Here is a 21,738-nt window from a genome sequence, read left to right as displayed (position 1 = left end):
AGACCACTGAACCTCAGAACACTGGGTCAGTTAGAGTAAATCCTAACGAACACACGAGGGGAAGAGAAGGGCCGCGGCAGAATAGACGTCTAAATACGATAAAAGCCAAATGAGGGTTTGTGAAATATGACCAGCTTGTTGTGACAGGAACTATTGACTCCGTCACCTAGAGACCGTCCCCCACTGCACTCTCACCACCACACTTTCTTCTGGATTTCTTTCTATAGGGGTCAATTGATCCTCGTTGTCCTATGATCCGTGTTTGTTTTCAGCCACACGGAAACATTCCTGACAAAGTAGTAGTGGTATCTATTGTGAGGGGTTGATCTCAGCTGCCTGCGAGTTAAATACTTCTTTGCGTACGTCACCCCGCTTCTGACCATCGCGTCCATCAGCCGGTCACAGTAGCAGGCCACTGTGGCAGCAGAACTGCAGGCAGTAAGATTGCATTTGTCTCTCAAACCCTATAAATAGACCATATAAATTTATGATTATGCTCACAGTTGCCAACTCAGACTCCAGCAGCAACATCTGCTCTGTGTGGCAACACTGTTAAGGTCTGTCTGCTTTTGTGGTGAAGAGCCACTACTAACATTCTGTGTTTGAATTGTGAACAAACACCTGCGAGTTACTCATCAAACTTGGATTATGTAAGGTTTCATTCAAATCCTATCTGGCAGAGGCTTCAACAAGAAACAGGAAAAGCAAGATTCCCCTTTACTACAGTCGTGACAAACGGTTTGAACAAACTGTTCCCAGGATTATATTTGTTCATATAAGACAAAGATAAGCAGCAACATCAGTTGTTTAAAAGGCAAAAGAAAAGAATAAAAGCGACCAGTCAGTTTGTAATGTTTAATTTAGATTGTTTAATGTTAATTCCATGCTGTGTTTAAGTAAGAACAATACAGATTCCCTGTCTGTGGCTCCAGTCAGATATCCAGTAGTACAAATCAGCTCCAAGTTACACATAATGAAGCAAAACAAGAAGAGAAACAACAAAAGAAAAAAAAAAACAAACCTCTGGACCAAGAGGAGCTTTAGTGAAGAGTAGGGGAGAAGCAGCAGAGATGTGTTAACGCATGCAAGCGCTGACTACCTTGATTTTAGAGCTCTCTGTCGAGGAGCGGGGCAAAATTGAGACTTGCCTTTTACACAAGTGAGAAATCTCCCAAGTTTTCAAAATTAAAACCACCAGCTAGCCGCAAGTCGACCATCAGAGATTCAGCATGTTTGCACAGTTACAGTATTTCAGCACAAGGTACAGTCCAAGGACAACTACAAAAACATGATGACAGAATCACTATGGTGTAAAAGTTCAGCACTTCTTTGCCCCACATGGATATCGCGAATTTTGCCAACTTCCACTGAAAACCTAAGTTAACAAAAAGGGCACTTGTAGTTTTCAAATTGCCCATAAAAAAGATGATGATTCGCATTCGACATTTCACTAAAAACAGAGATAAAATAGCTCCCATAACTAATAGTCAACATTATCAGTAATAAAAGTTAATTTCTGTAATTACATTAAGAAAAAAATCTCAATACATCCAGCAACTGATAAAAATATTGAGGAAAAAGCAAAAAAACAAACAAAAATACAATAATGAAAACAAAGATAACATCTCAGAACTGCTTGTACCAGGACAAAAAAAAAAGGGATTCTCATTATCTTTGTCTGTCTAACATTGTATTTCCTGTCTCAATTAAGTGGTATTTACTTGAATGATGTAAGGGCTAATATAAAAATAAAAAAGAAGAGAAAAATAAACCTGTTTAACTACGTGGCTCTGTTGGGCCACGGAACTGCAGAGGTGGAAGAAAGGAAAAAGGGGGAAGGAAGGAGAGGAGGAAGGTGAGTTTGAGAGGGGGGAGATGAAGTAGGAGGGATGAGGAGTGTGAGGTGGTGAGGGGAGGGTCTCAAGTTGTTGGCTGTTGGTGGCATAGTCTCACTGGGCCTCGTCCTCTACGTCTTGCAGTACCTCTTTATTCTGTTCTTCACCTGGTGGAGAAAAAGCACAGTTACATTTTATTTTATTTTTTAAATGGCTGTCATCAGAATGTGATTACTCAGCTTAAAACAAGGTTTTTACTGTTAACAGCGAGTGAGAGGCAGACAGGCTTTATGTTTGGTACAAAGCCAAAGGAACTCAGTGAAATTAAAAAATATCCAGTTTGGAAACGAGCAAAATGTCAAGGCTTTTTCATTTTTATACAAAATACCTAAATGCCAATTACTTTAATAAAAAAACTGGTTAAAACTGGTCTGCTCCTCCAGCGTCTTTAATGCTTCAAGCTACTGTTGGCTGCTGGAAGACGCTGCTAAAACTGAATCACAGGGTAGCAAGCGCCTGACTCCTGAATTAGGTGAGACAGTGTAGACAAGGGTGAAGGGCTTGGTGTAGAACAACAAAGTGATGGGTGTGTGGGTTTGTGTTTTTTGACAATGCTGCATTACGAACCAAACGCAACATGCATACAGATATTATAGTGACTGATGCATTAGCACATCAGTACAACATTCAAACCTGAACGACCCATTTCATGTTTTTATTCCGTTTGAAGAAGTGCCCCCCCCCCCCCCCCCCCAGTTACTTCAATAGTATTGGATTTGGTTTTGTGGACTCAAACGCTTCACCCACCCCTCCATTGACATAGATGGTAGATAATGAGTGAATTTTCCTTTTTGGGTGAACTATCCCATTAACTGGGGTCTGAAAGTGTTAAATGTGCACAGTGTACAGAGTGTGCAGTCTACCATGCCAACCCTCTGCTGCTTGGTGTGCATACAGGTTTAATAGGTAACTTAGTGAACACTGAGTGGAACTACCGACACTCTCATGAGCAGGACTGCCCCCCCCCCAACAAAGAGTTATTTTATTCTACAAGTAGTTGTTAGTTCAAGCTGTCAATTGATTTTAATTTGAAATATTTAAGGGGGCATCAGAAGAGTTTGCGTTTCAAGGCTGAGGAAGGATATTATAGATAATATTGTAGAAATAGTGATAATACACCTTTATATTTTACAGGCACACGCATTAAGCAAGTGAAGACCAGCTGCTTGTTAATGAGGCAAAAGCGCAGATGAGTCTAAATGTGACTGAAGAACCAACCAGGAGACATTTTGTTGATTTATTTCAATAAATCACACAACTTCTGAATTTCTAAAACTAACAAATGTGCACAATGTGGATTCATGCCACCAAACATTTAGATAGACCATGTTTATCTATGCTATCTAAAGTTAGCGCGATACTATGCTAATTGGCTAACAGACAACAATGTTTGCCTCCAGAGTTTGCGGGATATCGTCTTTTCAGGGTTTAACTTCTCGAAATGACAGCTCACTCCCCGCCCGTCCAGAAAACTCTCCTGCTCGAATATTTTTGTATCAGTAGAGGAGGGAAGAGAGCGTGGAGAGGGCGAAGAGCCCCAGCGGGTTGACGAGAGTTCAGAGACGGTTATTGACAGTGTTGTTCAGAGCAGCTGGTCAGTGACTGAAGAACAGTAGAAACAAAGAGTGCAAACACTGAGTTTCCTCTATGATCCACAGCTGCTCAATGATCAGAAGACATTCCCAGACATTAACGCCGCTGATAGTTTCCAACGAGGTGCATTCAAGGACCGTCGGAAATGCTAACATTCGCTAACCTAGCCACTGCCTGTGGACTTCAGGAATTTAACATATGTATAGTGATTTAGAGGAGATTTCAAAATATCGAGATACGTAATGGAGAGATGCTATTTGTTTTAGGCCATATCGCCCTGCCCTACGTATTTAATTATCTATTAACCACAGGGAACAGCCATGTAAACAATGTCTGTCCGTGCTAATTGAATGATTCCACTTTTAGGATGTATTTTCCTTCGTCCAAACGACCGATTAAACCTTGGTCGACTTAGAATAACATTTAGTAAACTATTGGGTGGCAGCCCTAGTCAAGAAAGAGTTCCAACTGACTGTGGTGGTAAGACCCAAGATCCAATGAATGAGTGAGCGACAAAGCAACAGGTGAGTGGACTGCATTATTTAACCATGAGTTAATTCATGTTGAGAGGTGAGTCACACACACAGCAAGGCTTGGGTGAGCAACACTTACAAAGTACAGTTAACATGGGAAATGAACAGTCTGGTTTGTTTCCTTTAGGACTCTACAGCAGAAGGAATGAGAAAAAGACAAGAGAGATGATGAGAAATAAATATAAACTACTGGAATGACCGGAGGAAGAGAAAGAATGAATCAAATTTTTTGTCCTTACATCAAAATCATAGTTTGAATTTTTTTTTAATTCCAGGAGGTACATTTTCAACTCATATAATTAACTGTTTTAACAAGCTGCAGCTTGCAGTTGTGACAATAGCAGCTTTCATCTCCAGCTGATTTTTTCCGTTGATGACTGATTGTTTCGGGGAAGAAGAAACACCACTATGCATATTTTAAAAAGACGACTGGTTTTTTGCTGTTTGTAAAAATACAACAGCTGGGACAAATGTCAGAACTAATTGGCAGAGTTGAAGAAAATGCAGTTGTATCAAGTAAATAACCTTAAAAGATCTGAAACCAAGATCTCCAGTACAAAGAAGTGATAATGTCAAAAACAGAATTTGGGGTTGACAGTCCCAAAGAAAACTTTTCAGATTTGATTGAGACCCACACCCCCTGTGTTATATCTTCAAAGATGTGAGCTAAATGTTTTTAAGGAAAACTATTCAAGCACACTTTGAAGTTTACTTTTCTCCTGCCCGAGAGATCCAGAAACAGGAAGAACAACTCTGAGCTGCTCAACAACCGCTGCATTAATTCATCTGTAGTTTTGTAACATATTCTACTGTAATTTCAGTGCTAGAATATAAAGCTGCAAGGTGGAGACAGGTGATCTTAGTTTGGTAGAATGATTGTGAGTTTTTGTTTTTAATGGCGGATTTCCCTTCAGCCACTCTGGATCCCGCACTCTGTACATGGACATGCAGTGTGAGCAGCATGATACATGCCCTTAAGCTTAGGCTGTTGAACGTGTATTCTATTTTTTTTCATGGCTGCACTTCCCACAGTCATTTACCCTCCTTATTATTTGATTATTGATTCTACCCCAGTTGTGTCAAAATGTTATCTTATATCTACAAAAACATTTGTCTGGATGTTCAATGCTGGTTCCTTCTTAAAACCTCAGCAGACGGGGCATTGAACTTATTTGACTATGATATAAGGAATGTCAGGTAAACACAAACATCTGCTTTACTTTGTGATAGATACAAAGAAATTACACATAACTAGAGACCCAGTTTGTCAAATTGTACCCAAAGTTGTGTCACAGCCATATCAGAATCAAAGTCAAAGGCTTACTCTTACTGGTAAAAAGTACAACATTATAATCTACCAACACATGGGCGTTGTATTACTGCTGACTCAACAGATCATTTATCAGGCTGCTCTGAGTTATTGACAAATGTTATAAATTCAGAACAAATGTTTTTAGGTGTGTAACAGGAGATGAGTGAGGTGTGGGTGAAATGATCAATGAGGGCCTAATCCTGGAAAAAGACGTTGATCAGAGACAAGAACAGACAGACACAGTGCCGATGCAGAGAAAATGTTAGTGTATATCATGTCCGACAGAAGTATTATGAATGGCCACCATGGTATGAGCCTCTTACCTTCTCCCTGCATATCTGAAGTCCATAGTGTCAGGTTGTCACGTAACAACTGCATGATAAGCGTGGAGTCCTTGTAGCTGTCTTCACTCAGTGTGTCCAATTCTGCGATGGCGTCATCAAATGCAGCCTTCGCCAACCTGAGCAAACACATTCAGCACCATATACTTAAAGATTCAGAGTTCTGAGCAGGTTCTGTCAGCGATATGAGAAATCATGTTTATACATGTAAGATTCAACTGCTCATTTTTCGAGCTGCACTATGCACATCTGTCACATTACATATATAATGCTATATTCAATATTATGTATCAGTTTTTTATTCATTTATGTGTGAACATAAAGCTGATGCTACACAGATGGCTTCAAAACGAGGTCTAGCAGTTTTAAAGATGACTAGGGGAAATTTCTGCATAAACAAGGTGTCACTGTATACTGATTTAAGCAGGATGTTAACATGATTAACCGTTATGTCTTACAAACGTTTAGACAAAGGCGTGTTTAAATTGACCTGTGTCAAAACAAAGCCTCGTGACATCCATTGGGATTAACGTGGTAATACAATAAAACATGAATTTCAAATTGGGCATTTAACGCTTTAGCATCACTTGTGAGAACAATACACATGATTTGGCAGATGAAAAAACTGGAGCGAGTCTGCAACTGAGACTGATTAACAAAGGACAATGAAATCATTAGATGATTCCTAACTGTTTGTCAGTACACTGACACGTTGGATCCTTTCTAAACCCCCTGTGAAGACATTTAATACGTACACATAAGATAACTCTGCTTTAACATTGTTCATCAAACTTAAATCTATACAAGAGAGAAAATGTATTGAAGAAACAGTGACCTGCATGCACGGTCGGGCGAGTTGAGGATCTCATAGTAGAAGACGGAAAAGTTGAGGGCAAGGCCGAGGCGAATGGGGTGTGTGGGAGGCAGCTCGGACATGGCTAGGTCGGTAGCTGTTTTGTAGGCCACCAGGCTGTTCTCTGCCGCCTCCTTTCTGTCATTGCCAGTGGCAAACTCTGCCAGATACCTGTGGTAGTCTCCCTTCCTGCAAATGTTTTGGGAAAAAAATTACTTAGTGGTGCGCGACAATATTCGATACAAATTATTGAATTATTTTACTGTCTGGAATAAGTACATTTTTTCCTATTCAACCATATGAATCTGTCAAATAAGGACGCAAGCCCCAAACGTTACACAACATTCTGTGAAAGGAATAGAGACGATTCATTTAGTCAGATATGTAGTAATATTCAGACCACAAAGCTCTTACATTTTGTTGTAAAAGACCTTAGACTCTCCCATGGCAGCAGAGGGGAGTAGGTGCCTCTCCAGTGCATCCAGAATATCATTACAGATCGCCTTCAGCTCCTTTTCCACCTGCCACCAAACAAAGACAAATAAAGTCATAATTTAATTAGCAAAAATGTTTGTTGTCATATATTTCCAAATAAAGCAATTTCTATAATGCAAATTTTAGTTTAGCTTCAATGTAGGTGCATGTGTCTTAATATGTTCAAATATGACTTCCACTGTAGCTGTCCATGTCCTCCTGTGGGCTCCACGGATGAGACACGACATTAAAACCAGTATGTTCTTTTACTTTTCTGGCAGAACAGTTTGGTTTTACTTTGTCAAGTCAAGAAGTCAAGGGAAATTCAAACTGCCAACTATGCAGTGTTTATCAGTAAACATCTTTCTGATAGTCTGCTAATAGATTGAAATTTAATTTCTGTTGATTCAATTTCAATGTTGTTGAATGCTTACCAAGTAAATGTGTACTCCTGAGGGAGTTAGAGAACTAATAACAAAATAAAGTTACAGGAGCAGGATAACTCATCTATGAATCCCATTAGGTCATTGACTGCAGTCCAACTGCCTCTCCCATCTGACACACCCAGCCTCTCCCATAATAATAGCCAGCTCTTGTTTCCCTTCATAAAAGCAAAAGAGTGCACCACTTGCCAACTATGACTCAGATGCAGTCTGTCCAGTAGGTGCCTCATGACGTGCATTATTAATATGAGCAAGTGATTTCACATCAGCAAAGCAAACCTGAAATGCTTTGAAATGAGAAACAGAGAGGACGATGGGACATGGTAACTTTATGCGTTCCTGAAAGACAGATTGTGAATACTGGCTTAGTTACCGTTTGCCTGTAATCCCGGATCATCTTCAGTTTGTCTTCTCCGCACTTGCTCTCTTCCCTGGATTCGATACTGCTGATTATTCTCCAGGAGGCTCTCCGAGCTCCGATCACATTCTTGTAGGCCACTGATAGTAGGTTCCTCTCTTCCACTGTGAGCTCCACGTTCATACCCGCCACGTTCTTCATATAAGTCACCATCTCTGTTAAAAAAACAAATCCCATTTATGCACTCTGCTGTGTTAATTACATATTTTACATTCACGTTGATTCTTCAGCGTGCACACAAGATGTCAATTATCTCGTCATGGTAGCTGACGACACGGTGGTCTCAAGTTGGGTTGACCAGCAGCATGCCAATTATATCTGCTTCACAAATCCTTGAGTTTTTTTTTTTTTTGATTGGTTGGATGGTTAAACATTTGTCAGGCTCAGAGATAATTATTGGTAAGTTGCAAAATGCACTAGATTTAGAGGTGACCTGATATGGTGTGTTAAGAATACACGTTAACGTGGCTTCCTTGTCAGTGTCAAGCCTCCACCCATTCAACAACCAAGCTAACACACCCATAGAACCACTCACTTCCTTAATAAATCATTGATATGTTCTTTAAAGGTTCAATTATCGTGGATGTGGCGCTGATTTCACATAGCAGGGTGTACATTTCACTGTGAATAATAAATAAATCGTCAGAACGCGCAGGCCCGCGGTTCTCTGCGAGCGTGAGGCCCATGTAATTCTTCGCAGTATACGACTTCAGAAATCCATCTATTCGCTGTAAGGATTAGTGTTAACACTGGCCAGGCTGTGGCAGAACAACAATATGACTGCATTCCGGCCCAGGACACCACTCAGCCGGTCAACTTTAAATCACTCTGGAAATACACTCGGTTCAAATCCCGTGAATGAGTCATGGCACATTCACTTCACGTTTCTGGGCAACGCAGGACTGGAGGCGCAGGCGGGCGTCTAAAAACAGCCACTGTCAGGCCCGCAATGGTATGACAGTGTAACGGGAGCGTTTTCTCCATCGATCTGCACAGCCCGTGTTCAGGGGGGGAACACCCCACCAAGTGCACAGATGCCCTCCCACTCACTTGCTAACTCACTTAGCGACAAGGAGCTAACGCCTCGCTAGCGTCTAAATTAGCTCTCGGCCGGTAAACCGAATCGCAGGAAGAAATTAAAAAATGAAAAAAAAAAACTGGATGGATGTTAAATTGTTAGTATGGGTATAAAAAAAGAAAAAGAAGAAAGAGCACGGTAACATATTAGGTGCCGGTTGAGAGAACGAACCGAAGCAGGAGCTCAAATGTTCACGCTTACAGAGCTAGCATGGTGCAGAGGGGGGGAGGGGGTGGGGGGGGCAAGTACTGACAGCTCACGCTCCAGTAATCCGCCATTTTGTTACATCCCCTCCGCTAACGTTAGCCGCTCTCGAGCCCCGCTCGTGCGGTTTCCCCCCGGAGCTCAGCCCTCCTCCGCGGTTAGATATTTCGATATCACGCCACGTTAGACTCTCTCCCCCGGAGTGAATTAGTCGCGTGTCGTGTCGGCGAGCGACAAGCCGCTTGGCGGTCGTGGCCACGTTAGCTGTGTTAGCCGCGGCTAACGGCGAGCTGCTAGCGAACACTTTGCACGGTTACCATTAGCTAGCATGGAGGGAGGAAGAGAAGAGGGGAGAAAAAAAAAAAAAAAAAAAAAAAATACCAGCTGCGAACATGTCCCGCACGCAGCCAGCGGCTAAGAAGACGAGACTCACCGTCGTATCGCTCTGCCTGCTCGGCGAGTTTGGCCAAATAAACCTGGTCGCTCTGCTCGTCCATCGTGTCCGGGGGATGCTGGTAGAGAAGCGAAAAACTGATCGAACTGGCAATCACTTAGTGAAAAACGCGGTGGCGTGCCAGGTCTGTCGGCGGCGGATCCGTACAATCCAACAGGGTCGATGAGTGGTGTTCCGCCCCACCGGCAGCGCTGCGCTGGGCTGGATTAATGATGGCGACGAGCCTCATCCGGGTCCTTTGCGTATACGCACATTGAAGCACCAGCTGTGTGATCCACCCACCAGCTTCACTTCACTGCGAGGAGCTGGAGAGAAACCATGTCATCGTGAGAGTGACGTTAAACATTATTATATTATTATAGTTGTTGTTAAAGTCTAATTTCCCCCCTCGATGGAAAAACAATGATTCCGTCTGCAGACGAAAAAAAAAGATCTGTGACATCTTGTACTCTTACACCATTTAAAGCCACGTGACGGATTCTGCAGCTCAAAGTGAAAAATAACTCAACAGCATCAGGGTCTTTATGACTCAGACAAAGACACACTGGAGATCTGATCCACAACGACACTGTGTCTGACTGTGTGAGTGCTTTCAACCTGGGCCTAACATACCATCATCATTTTTTTTTAGACATGACCTCCGGAGGAAGTCCGGATAATTCGGTCTTGGACTTTCTGCAGAGTTTGTCTTTGACAGGAGTACATGGCAAGCAGGAGGGTCTCCGCTCAGATGTAATGACGACAACACAGAAATCTCAGGTGAGGATTTGTGCAGCAGGAAGAGGTAACATATTATTTTCACTGTGAAGATCAGGTTTTTGTCAGAAACAACATCAACAGGCCTACTTGCTTGTGGTGAATCCTGCGGAGGATCTCCTCCTGTGTTGTCAAATCAGGACTTTCTGCAGACTTTATACCAGGGGCCTGGCTGGAGAAAGTCTGCAGAAAGTCCAGAGGCTCTCACTCAGATATTTGCGATCTCTTGGAGTCAATTCTAACTTTATTTGTAAAGCACTTATCTAAACAAGGTTACACAGTGCTTCACTAAAATCCAGGCAACAAAATGAATGAACTAAAATAAAAGGTATTAAATTTAGTTCCATTTTAAGCGTTAAATCATAACATAATAAGGTCCTTAAAATGAATGGAGTAACCCAACAGTTTCACTAATTATTGTGTGTAGTAACTTCATCTTTTCTCCTCTAACCTCATTAATTACATCAACGACATAATGTAAAATATAACCAATAACTAATTTTATACTTTTATTTTAGTGTTATGAATAACCACAATGCAACATTCTGTGTTTTAACATTAACAGATGGATTATTTATTAGGAGATAAATAATCTAAAATAAAAATAAAAATGTCTGTCAAGGTACGTCCCATAGGTGCTCAGTTGGATTTAGGTCAGGGGAACGTGAGGGCCAGTCAATGTCATCTAGGAGCGGTCTACACACTCTGACCACATGATGTGGGGCATTGTCCTGCACCAGGAGGAACCCAGGGCCCACTGTAGGAGCATAAGGTCTGAAAGTCACTGAGGATTTTACATAACAGCAGAGCACAGGTCCCACTAGAGGACGTCAGGCTCTCATGGAATCTGTTTCTGACAGTTTGGTCGCACAAATGCACAGCAGTAGACTGCTGGAGGTCATTTTGTCGGGCTCTGGCAGTGCTCCTCCTGTTCCTCTTTGCATAAAGGAGCCGATACCGGTACTGCAGCTGGGTTGATGCCCTTCTACGGCCCTGTCAAGCTCTCCTCGTGTAACAACCGGTCTCCTGGTGTTTCCTCCATTCTCTTGAGATTGTGCTGGGAGACACAGCAAACCTTCTTGCGTCCACACGTATGGATGTGCCTTCCTGGAGGAGCTGGACTACCTGTGTGACCTGATCGTGCTGCAGGAACTGCCTCATGCTGCCAGGAGTGACAAGGACACTATAGCAGAACACAAAACTAGAGAAGACTCAGTCGGGAAGGATAAGGAGAGAGCAACCATTCCATTTATGGGAGTTTCTTGCTTTTGTTTTTCCATTGCATCTGTTGTCACTATCATTTGCACTAAAGCAGGTGAAATTTATCCTAAACCACTTGTGCTTCCTTAATGGACAGACTGATATCCCTGAAGACTTGGTGTTATACTGTGAAGACATGTTATATTTCTTGATTGTAATGTTCAGGTGGTAGCTGTTGGACAGTTTGTTTCCTGACTCAGGAGCACTCATCCTTTTCAAAAACATACCAACAACAAAAAAAACATTAAACAAATAATTTGTCATGGGTTTGACTTTATTTACTAGTATATTAACACATTACATGCTACAGAAAATAAAAAGGTAATTTCAATTGTCTTGAAAGAATATAGTGTTATAATAAAATGGCACATTTTGATATTAACACAATTTCCACTGGCATTTTGACACCCCTTCCTTTTTGTGAAAGGAAATGAATGACTTCATGCAGGGCTACTAAAAAAATACTTCTTGGTGGTTTCATTGGCAACACAATTTATAAGATAATGATTTATGTAGCTAAGCACTTGCCATGTGCTATGTGAGTGACAAAGAAGCTTGATTTGATCACAACTACACAGATAAAAAGGGACTTTGTCAAAAAACAAACAAAAAAAACTGGCAGCAAACACAAATGTTACTTTCCTAGACCACAGACTTTTCCAAGAAATCAGCCAAATATTTCAAACCAGAAATCTTTTAACACGGGTGTGTGGAATATGGCCAACTTGAAAATACAAATTTAAAGCACGACAGTTTGTCAGGCAGAGCTTTAAGGTCAGGGAAACTTATGTGTGGGAGCATTCAGGGAGGATTGAAAACCATAAAAAGGAGAGAATAGAGTCAATGCAAAGTCAGCATAAAAGCAGTTAAGTGCATTTTGTTAAAAATTCTTAAATCTCATAAGCACTGGCAGAATATGGTTTCCAGAAGGATCCCATCTTTCTGAATGTTGCCACAGTGCCACCTAAAGGTGACAAGCTGTGCTGGCCAAAGATACTGAACCATGACATCTGAGAGAAACCGTCAGTTGAAAGAGACAGCAAGTTTTCACTGATCTAATTCAAAGTGGAGCTGCTTCCCTCAAGCAAATGTCTGAGCTGTACATCCAGCCTGCTTCAATCCAAACCAGTTTATGCATTATGATAAATGTGGGTGATGATTGTCAGGTGTCAAAAAGTAGATTGATTCAACCTCAACAGAATTCAAACCCTTTGAGAAGAAGGGCAGTCTGTACTATAAGATTTGCCTGATCTCTCGGCGATACAAAAATGGCAGAGGGTAGTGAGAAAACAGTGAAAGGAAAAGTCCACGTTGGCATGTGCATCGTAGAGGCTTTAAATAAAAGAAGGGGCAGAGGATTAAAAAAAGTGAGAAAGCACAAGGAAAAACACAGGCTCATAAGCCTGAGGTTTTAAAAGAACAGAATAGTGCAAGGTGGCAGCGGGATTATGAAGAGGTTAAAAACAAAGGGCAGGTACCAAATAACACCACGTTCTTTTCTTCAACACATTTGACAAGATCTGAACACGGAGCAGTCTGTTTTGCTAAGGTAATACTCAGTGAGCTGAATGGAGAGCACTAAGATAAAGAAGACATTAATAACTAACGTGGTGGAAAGCCTACGTTCACTCTGTTCAACTTCATTCATGCACATCAGATGCAGAACTGGAACAAGGGGTATTGCGATGGCTGGGGGCAAACAAATGTGCCCACCCTTCCCCACCCAGTCAGTTGATCTATTTTGCACCAGCAGCCAATCACTCCCTTGTAAATTGTACATTGAAACCCATTTCTTGCAGTCGAACCCAGCCATAAAGAAAACTACAAAATAATAATACAAATATTTTTTAGCATGTAATGACAATCACACAGTTCATCATTTCATAGCAATATGTACTTTTTTCTTACAAAAAGACTACTTGGTGGTTGTAGGTGATGGGTGCACGGGGTGAGCAGAGAGCTGAAGAGAAAGGGTGAGTGTAGTGTTGCCTTCATCTCCACCTCAACAAACATTTCCTATAAATTCACTGCTTCTTGAGAACTGTTCCCTTCAAGGTGACTAACTTTTTCCGCTCTTTCTTGAGACACCATGTCTCTCCTTGTTAATTATCCCAAGTGACAAATTATCCAGTCATTTGAGTCTACCTGCGTGTGTCGCTCACAGTCTTGGATTAAACCAAAAGTAATGATGCATTCACGTCCAATTAAAACAAAAGTTGATGCATTGCTTTTTTTTTTTAAACTACAAAACACCATTCCCTTCAGCTTCGGTGAGCTGGGAACACGTCTGTCCAGGTTTTGGAACTTAAATATTAGGTGTTACCTCCTACAAATACCTTCAAAAGCAGTCACCCCCTATTTCTTTCATTTCCTGAATGAAGATATTACCACTGAGGAAATACCAGTCTGGAAAAATGAGGCGCAACTGTAGAAAAACAAAATAACACTGCCATAGCAGGTTTGAGTGAGTAACGGCATCCTGTGTGGTGTGTCATTGCAAGTTTTATTTGCTCACTACAAACAGATCAGATTTAAAAAGAAAGGCTGGACTTTTTGGAAAATGCACCTTTTGTTTTTTACTTTCTATTTAAGAGTTAGATGGAAGATTGATACCACTGTCTTGTCTGCACGTTAACAGCGGCCGGTTAGCTTAGCATAAAGACTGAAACTGGGGGGAAGCGGGAAGCCTGGCTCCCTCCAAAGGTAAAAGGATCTGCCATGTTTCAGCAAGAGACAATAACAATTTGATGTTTTACACTATTTCTTTCTTCACCAAGTGGAGTGACTTACTCTCTGCTGGTTGCCTGACAACTGCTCCCAGCCGACAAGTAGGTACAAAACACTTGTCAAACTGAATTGCCTGAATATACTCTGTAGTTTGTTTGGTGTAAACAAACAGAATATAACTTGCTGATTGGAGGATTCGCTCAACAAGCCATTTCCTCCTACTTCCGAGTCTTCAAGCTAAGCTTACATTATTATCTTGATATTCCCTGTCCAGGCAGGAGGTATCTCTTCTAACTCAAGAAAGCAAATGAGCTTCACAATCTGTCAATCTATTCCTTTAACAATGTGTAAAAAAATTAATAATGGTTGCATAACAGCTTCAAACCAGACGAAAACACATGGAAATGTGTTGTTACTCTTTAACTTGTTTCTGTATTCCCAAGTGAAGTGATTACAGCATGAGTGATCCTACAGCGGCGTAAACATGGTGACGGATGAGGACGAAAAATGACACAGTGCCGAGTGTCATTATCTACTGGCTCCAACACAGGAAGAGGAAGTGGCTGAATTCTGTGGCGACAGGTCTCCTGAGGAGTGAGTGTTGATAATGCGTCCACGACAGGGACGTGATGAGGGGAGGATCTTAACAGTGTTGCCATACCCGCAGAGCAGGAGACGCAGTTTATCTTCCGTTTCCACTGTGGAGTATATGACCCATTCTGAAGTCAGTCAGTCAGAGCAGGCAGTGGAGGACGGCAGGTATGATTAATCTGAAGGGTAGAACTGGAGGATGTGTGTATAACAAGTGACCAACACGGGGTCGGTTTATTTCTGTTCTCCATGATTCCTCGGAAATTGTACTTGGTGCAGGTAAGAGCTGGAGCAGACGTGGGGGAGGAGGGAGCAGGTGAGTGTGTGGAGAAGGAAGTTAAGGAGAGAGGGGAGGGGTGAGAAAGTGTTGAATACTAGTGTCCAGGTCGCAGCCCTGCTGTCCGTTCTCAGCTGAGTTCATCCTCGGCATTGTGCTGGTCCAGCAGATTGACATGAGTGAAGGGAAAGTGGCCACGCTTGCCTTTACATTCCCCCTCCCACTGGCCATTTATATTAATTTTGGTCACCTTCACCATATCGCCCACCTGGATGGAGGGAGGGGAGAGAGGAAAGGTGTGAGAGTGCAGAAATAACGACAGCAGAAGTAAAACTAAGAACAAAACTGTCAGAAAAAGCTGCAAAATTAATACATTTGACAAAAATAATCAGCAATAAGCAATTAATCAGTTATATACAGTCAAACTGCTGAGATTCCACCATGTCCAGCTCCTTATGTTATTAAGGAGGTTATGATTTCACCCCTCTCCATTTGTTGGTTTGTTTATATTTCCCAGGGAATAAAAGACATCTACCTACTAATTCCACAAACGTCTGTCTGTCTGACACGTGTGTCGCAAGCCGTGTTGTGAATTTCCAGAGAAGGTGCAGTGCCGAGTTTGGTGCGATTTGATTTTAATTAAAACTTTGGACGATTGTGTCGGTTGCTTACAGACCTCTGAAATAGCTGACATCGAATATATGAAAAAAAAGTTCAGTAAATCATTCAAACTTCCATATAAACCACACACATGAACAGTAATAAAGCTAATTCAGTTTTCTCTTGATAAGAAACTCGTCTGAAAACCATTAATCAATGGTCCAATTAGCAGGTTATTAATATCCAGTCGAACAACTGAACCATTACATTAACTGATGGTTGCTGGAGTGCTGAAACGGAACATTCTGGACTTTTCACCAGAGGAAATGAGATGCTTGAAGCCGTCACCTTGAGTGTTGGAAATTGGAAAATGGAAGATTTTACAGACTAAACAATGATTGGAAATCTATTCAACACAGATTTGGTGATGTGAAAACGCTGCTGAGCCGCAGTCTGGCTGTCAGGAGGACGCACGTATGGTTACAGTTGACCTGCACAGGCAGAGGAGTGGCTGTACCTGTGTCATTGAACCTGTGCAAACAAGGGCCAACAGTCAGTTCCAAAGTTCAGATCTTTGTGAGTGATGACTGAACAGTCGGAGGTTAAAGCTCTTCTAAGAGCTCTAGTATCAGTGTGATAGCCTGGTGCCAGCCCTGACAACTCTGTTTAATGTGTAACTGGCAGCATTCGCATCACTTATCACAGCTGCACGTGAAATAAAATGAGTGCAGCAATTAAGATAGATTTGACAACTTTGAATCTCAAGTGGATTCCTGTTTTCTAGTACTTCACACAGTACAATGTCCTGCATTGATGTTGTGTGGGGCTGCAAGATATTGTTGTTTTAATTAGTGACTAATCTGCTAATTCTTTTCAAGCATTTGTTCAATAAATGTGTGTGTAAAAGAGTAAAAAAAAAAACCAAAGCGTCATCTTCAAAGTGTTTCTTTATCTGACCGACACGTTCTATCTCCACTGGCTATCTGTCCTCCAAGAACAGAAAAAACTGAACTTAAAGGTACAGTGTGTAGAATGTTGTGATATCTAGTGATGAAGGTTCATGTTGCAGCTGAACACCCCTCACCTCACCCTCTCCTTCCAAACATGAGAAAGAACCTGTGGTAGCTTCAGTTGTCATAAAAACTCAAAAGATGTTTAGTTTGTCCAGTCTGGACTAATGTAAAAAACATGGCGGCCTCTGTAGAGAGGGTCCCCTCCATGTAAATATACAGTATTTGAATATAAAGGGTCTTTTCTGGGGTAAAGAAAACTACAGTTCATACAATTTGGAGGAAACGAACTAGTGAAAACATCATGAGGGTTATTCTACATTAAATTTCCCTTTCACCTAAATCTTACATACTGGACCTTTAAGTAAAGAGATGTTATGGTCAACTGAGATGTTGGTAGATAAGAGAACCTGTTCGTGGGCATAAAGGTGAAACACTCAAAGGCTTATCTGATTTCAAGGATCTTGTGATGAAATGTTTTGGAGCTACATTTCCATTGTATATGTGCATTTTTAAATGAAGAAGTTATGTACACTTCACACAAATCCATCGAACAATGAACGAATAAAACTGCAAACCCCCTCAAACACCGACGAAGACGAGACCGTCACATTCAGATAGGAGTAAAGCACGACGTCGGAGCAAAACTCAAAGATATTTAGTTCACTATCACATGAGATAAACAGCAGCACATGTGAGAAGAGATTTTGATAATCTTTTAAATCCAAACGGTGACAACTGCAACATGACGGCAATAACTCGACATGACTCTGCTCGGATGCCTCGCTGCTGCTTGTGGATTTCATTAACTAAGACGGCTGTTAGCTTGTTATGTGGGTCACTCTTTGACATCAGTGTTGTGTCCGGGAGGAGCTCCGGTGTTTTGACAGGACATATTTGGTGCTTCATTTGTTTGTTTTTTAAACAGAGGGTTTACCCAAGAGACTGGGCTGAAGGTTAGAACTTGATGAGGCTTTATGCAGCAGGTACCAGCGCATTAAATCACTATTTACTTGGCTGCATGTTGGTTCTCAGGGTTGGCTCAGGACATCCCTGGCTACACCAAGTATGCAGACCCTATCATCATTATGCAACAAGCCACAGCCATTTGACACATACTGATCACAGCTGCTTGTTATTGTAATCCATCACTAAATACTAGGCTGTTTTTTCTCTTTCTACTTCGGCTCCCTGTGTTTATAGAATAAAGGGAGATACTAAACACCATGATGCAGTCACGTAAAGCAGCACCACAAACTGAGGCCTAGAAATGATCACACAGCTGATCCAACCCCTCTGAGGCACAGCTTCAATTCAACACTTCAAGTTTCACACTGGTTGTCGTCATGCTACGGATGAAGAGACTCATAGTTAACTGAACAACTTTTGTTTGGGTCTGTTAGTAATGTTTCCCTTTGTATATTCACATGCAGAATCTCTTTTTAGAAATGAGTTGCAGGACTACTGTTTACTAGGACCGATTTTATCGCAGGTGTTTGTCAACATTTTCGCTGCCTTTATTTCAAACTACAATCTCCGCAGATCTAAACTAACATCAACGTCCATTTTTCATAAAAGTCCGTAACCACTGTCACGATGATGCTGAAAGGTTTTGTTTAAAACTTCAAAAACACGTAGTAGAACATATAATTCCATATGAAACAAGGATTACATGTATGCATGACGGCAAGTGAGTTTCAGTTGCTGAACATTAATCTTCACGATTGGTGGGTTTACTGAAGACGACACAAGGAAAGTCGAGCTAATTATTAACTGTCCAGTATCACGGTGCTGAGTCATTCCTGGAAAACTAGAGCTGAGAAAACAAGCAGCCTCACACTGGTCAGAGCCGGAAAAGTCTGCCACAGGTGGGAGTGGTAGAAACCAGCCCATACTCTACACAGGATCTACATGACAGGTGGAACTAAGTAAAGTTCAAACAGCAGCAGTGCTACGGCTCCGCAAAAAGAAATGACGGTACAGTTTAGAAAAACACAAAGGTGGGATCTGTGTCTCTGGCAGTAATGTCCAGCGCCGAGGGAAGGAGACATGAGCACACAGCGACGGCTCCGTCTCCAAGTTGAACTCCAGGCTCAGCTTGACTCCTGGCTTCACAGAGACTAAAGGAAATGGTCCTGTTCCCAAACACAAACTATTTCCTTCCCCCAACGACCTGCTCCGTGGGAGCCTTGCTCTTGCTTCCGGACACTTATAACAGTCCAGCTACTGGGAGCAGAGCTTAATGGGAATTTTCATATTTTGGGAAACCCTTTCATCTTTTACTGGGAGTTACTGTTAAAAAAAGTACCTTGAACTCAAATGCAAGTCTAACGCTGAATGTTGAAGCTACTTCCGACTTTACAGATTAACTGTGCTGTCACTACACTGATCTCCAAAGAGGACTTATTACAATGCTTATAGATTATTGAGGAAAAACTACACAGAGGGTTGAATGAGGATTTTCTGACCTTGATTCCTGCTCAACAAATACAGAAGAAAAAAATCAAAGCACCAAACAATGTGAGCTCAGACATGATAAGCTTTACAGGGCTACTCCTACATCCCTCTTTGCTCAATGTCTTCTTCCCTTAAGCACATGTTAAGAGGATGCTGGGCGTCAAGGCGAAACACAGCATGTCCATATTTACCTCTAAAGCCAGGGCTGTCTTGTCGTAAGCGTTGGGCACCCTCTTCTGTATGGCCCTGGCATACACAGGTCCATTCTGGAGGTTTGGGAGAGGGGTGGGCTGGGCGTACTGGCTGGGGTCTCCCAGAAGCGGAGTGCCGGACTGAGCCGTGGAGCCGTCAGAGTTCCCTAGAATCCCCATCCCTCCCGGCGGCACGCCAGGCCCGGCCACCGAATTGGGAGACGCCGGTCGGTACTTCTCAACGTACGGCACTGGGATCATCCCCGCTCGGCCCTCTGAGTTCTGGGCATTCCACCACTGCTCCTCTGGCTTCTCGAGAACGCGGAGGATGTCACCCTTCTTGAACGGGAGATCCTCCTCATCATTGCCGGGGAAGTCGAAAAGTGCTCGGACGTACTCGTCTTCCAGGCGTGGTGGGGGGCCTCCGCCAGGGCCCACGTTGGTGAAGGAGGTGTGTTTGGACTTGTTGATGGGTTCTATCAAAGTGGTGGTGTCTAAGTAGTGGATTTTGTAGAATTCTAGCAAAGCGGGGAGGGCGTCGAACTCCTGGTCACCGATACGGAACCTGGGGTGGACCAAACCTGATGGAAACAAGGGAGGATGGAAGAGGCGTCAGAGAGACAAGTTACCAACTTGAGCATGTTCAAATGTGTCAGGCGTGAATCCTGTTTATTTCTGTAACTACGTGTGATGGTGGTGATTTCCAGAATGACAAGGAAGGATTCGTGTTTCCTTATTTGGCATTTTGTTTCCTTCCAACAAAGCGCTGTGCATCTTTGAGAAAGCTACGAGGAAACAAAAAAAAAAAAGACATATTCTGCTGCAGCACAGGCAGGAGACAAAGTCTGACTTTCAAACATCTCCAAAACTCTTCCAGCTGCTGAATGAGACTGGTTTTAACGGTGCACCAGTCCACACATTACTACACTCACGCCGCCCATCAACGTGCACCAGTGGGCTCAGCTCAGACACCATGTTGTGTAACATCTGGTGAGCATCCTGATCAGAGGTGTGTCTGTCTGCTAATAAGCCGCCGTTACACCAGCACGTGTTTCGGGGTGTCTGGCCTGCTGTATCCTCCACTCATGAGGGGGGTGGGTGGGGGGAGAGAGAGAGAGAGAGAGAAGGGACCCCACTGCGCACCGCCTTTGGTGCAAGTCATGCAAGAGCGGTCACATCAGCATCTCCAACCCACAAGAGGCGCCCCCTCAGCCCGCCGCCGCTCTCTTACCTGGACCGGACTGCCGGTTGTTGCTGATGCTGTTGATGATGTAATGTGAGACTTTGGAGTTCTCCGACACCGAGAGCACGTAGTCGCCGGGGCTGGTGATGGAGTCCCGCACTAGGAACACGCCGTGCCGCTGCCCCTGCAGCAGGGACACAGCCTCCTGCCTGCTCAGCCGACCCCAGTACCAGCTGCCGCGGTCCTCCGCGTCAAAATTTCCGGCCATGATAACCACTCCAAAGCCGAGGCTTCACCGGGGCCTTCCGTGCTCTCCCTCCCGTTATCCGCGAGCGGAGCCTTCAACTCATACAAAAACTTTAGCGCCTAGAGCACGTTCAGTAAACAGGAGACATCCGCAGCTGCTCGTCTGGACATCAAATCTCCGACACAGCGACTCCGCCGGGAAGCACGGACCACCGGAGTCTGGCCTGGGAGCGGATTTCTGCCCCGTTCGTCTCCCCGGAGCTTTGAGCCGCACAAATCCTGCTACTACACCGCGGCCGATGACAACTAACTTCAAAAAACTGAAATGGCGGATACGGGAAAACAAAAAAAGACCAATCTCGCCGGATGTGACGCAGCGGTTATGTGCCGCCAGACGCACGTGGTCAAGCGTGCGGGGTTTAGTAACACGTGCACTTCCGCATTCGGGGGCACTAGACAATAATCCCTCACAACACAAGTTTAAACCGATCAGAGTCTAAATACGAGAGACACGTTTGTTCAATATTCCAATTTCACGCTTGTTTCGTTTCTCATTCAATAAAATTGTCCTTGTTTCCTTTTGTAATGCTTATTTTACCTTTGCTTTTATTTTGGAGGTACAGTCAGTAAACCGCTGTTTCCGGCTCTGACTGTCTCTGCTGGACTCTTGAGTGTGTGTTGAGATGTAAAGTGTGTCTCACACCACATGTGCTGCTCTGCTGCAGAAACACTGCAGACACACACTCCTCACGTGTGTGTGTGTGTGTGTGTCACGCGCTCCTCTTCATCACACAAACATACCTGCACGGTTAATAAAGGCAGCTTTGCACTTTGCAAAACAG

General features: G+C 43.0%; 2 protein-coding genes and 1 long non-coding RNA gene across 4 annotated transcripts; 1 reads left to right on the top strand and 2 right to left on the bottom strand.

Moving 5' to 3' along the window:
- Positions 1-845: 845 nt before the first annotated feature.
- Positions 846-10,004, bottom strand: ywhae1 (tyrosine 3-monooxygenase/tryptophan 5-monooxygenase activation protein, epsilon polypeptide 1). Of its 2 annotated transcripts, XM_069534888.1 has the most exons (7): positions 9,578-9,848; positions 7,818-8,017; positions 6,942-7,048; positions 6,510-6,716; positions 5,657-5,793; positions 4,101-4,152; positions 1,881-2,002 (listed from the first exon to the last, which is right to left on the bottom strand). In XM_069534888.1, the coding sequence occupies exons 1-6, from the start codon at positions 9,639-9,641 to the stop codon at positions 4,145-4,147; spliced, it is 723 nt and encodes a 240-aa protein (XP_069390989.1). In that variant the 5' UTR covers positions 9,642-9,848; the 3' UTR covers positions 1,881-2,002; positions 4,101-4,144. The 2 variants fall into 2 exon arrangements, with proteins under 2 accessions (XP_069390988.1, XP_069390989.1); XM_069534887.1 differs by lacking the exon at positions 4,101-4,152 and having other exon boundaries at positions 846-2,002; positions 9,578-10,004.
- On the top strand, positions 9,788-11,877 carry LOC138412102 (uncharacterized). Its single transcript, XR_011244607.1, has 3 exons — positions 9,788-9,924; positions 10,230-10,357; positions 10,977-11,877. It is a non-coding gene; the product is annotated as an uncharacterized lncRNA (long non-coding RNA).
- On the bottom strand, positions 11,868-21,339 carry crk (v-crk avian sarcoma virus CT10 oncogene homolog). Its single transcript, XM_020095140.2, has 3 exons — positions 20,699-21,339; positions 19,468-20,048; positions 11,868-15,477 (listed from the first exon to the last, which is right to left on the bottom strand). Exons 1-3 carry the CDS (start codon positions 20,916-20,918, stop codon positions 15,340-15,342), a joined length of 939 nt encoding a protein of 312 aa, XP_019950699.2. The 5' UTR covers positions 20,919-21,339; the 3' UTR covers positions 11,868-15,339.
- Positions 21,340-21,738: the final 399 nt, after the last annotated feature.

The sequence above is a fragment of the Paralichthys olivaceus genome, chromosome 11 (assembly GCF_024713975.1).
Source record: "Paralichthys olivaceus isolate ysfri-2021 chromosome 11, ASM2471397v2, whole genome shotgun sequence".
Taxonomy (NCBI): Eukaryota; Metazoa; Chordata; class Actinopteri; order Pleuronectiformes; family Paralichthyidae; genus Paralichthys; species Paralichthys olivaceus.
This window is presented reverse-complemented; position numbering and strand designations above follow the sequence as displayed.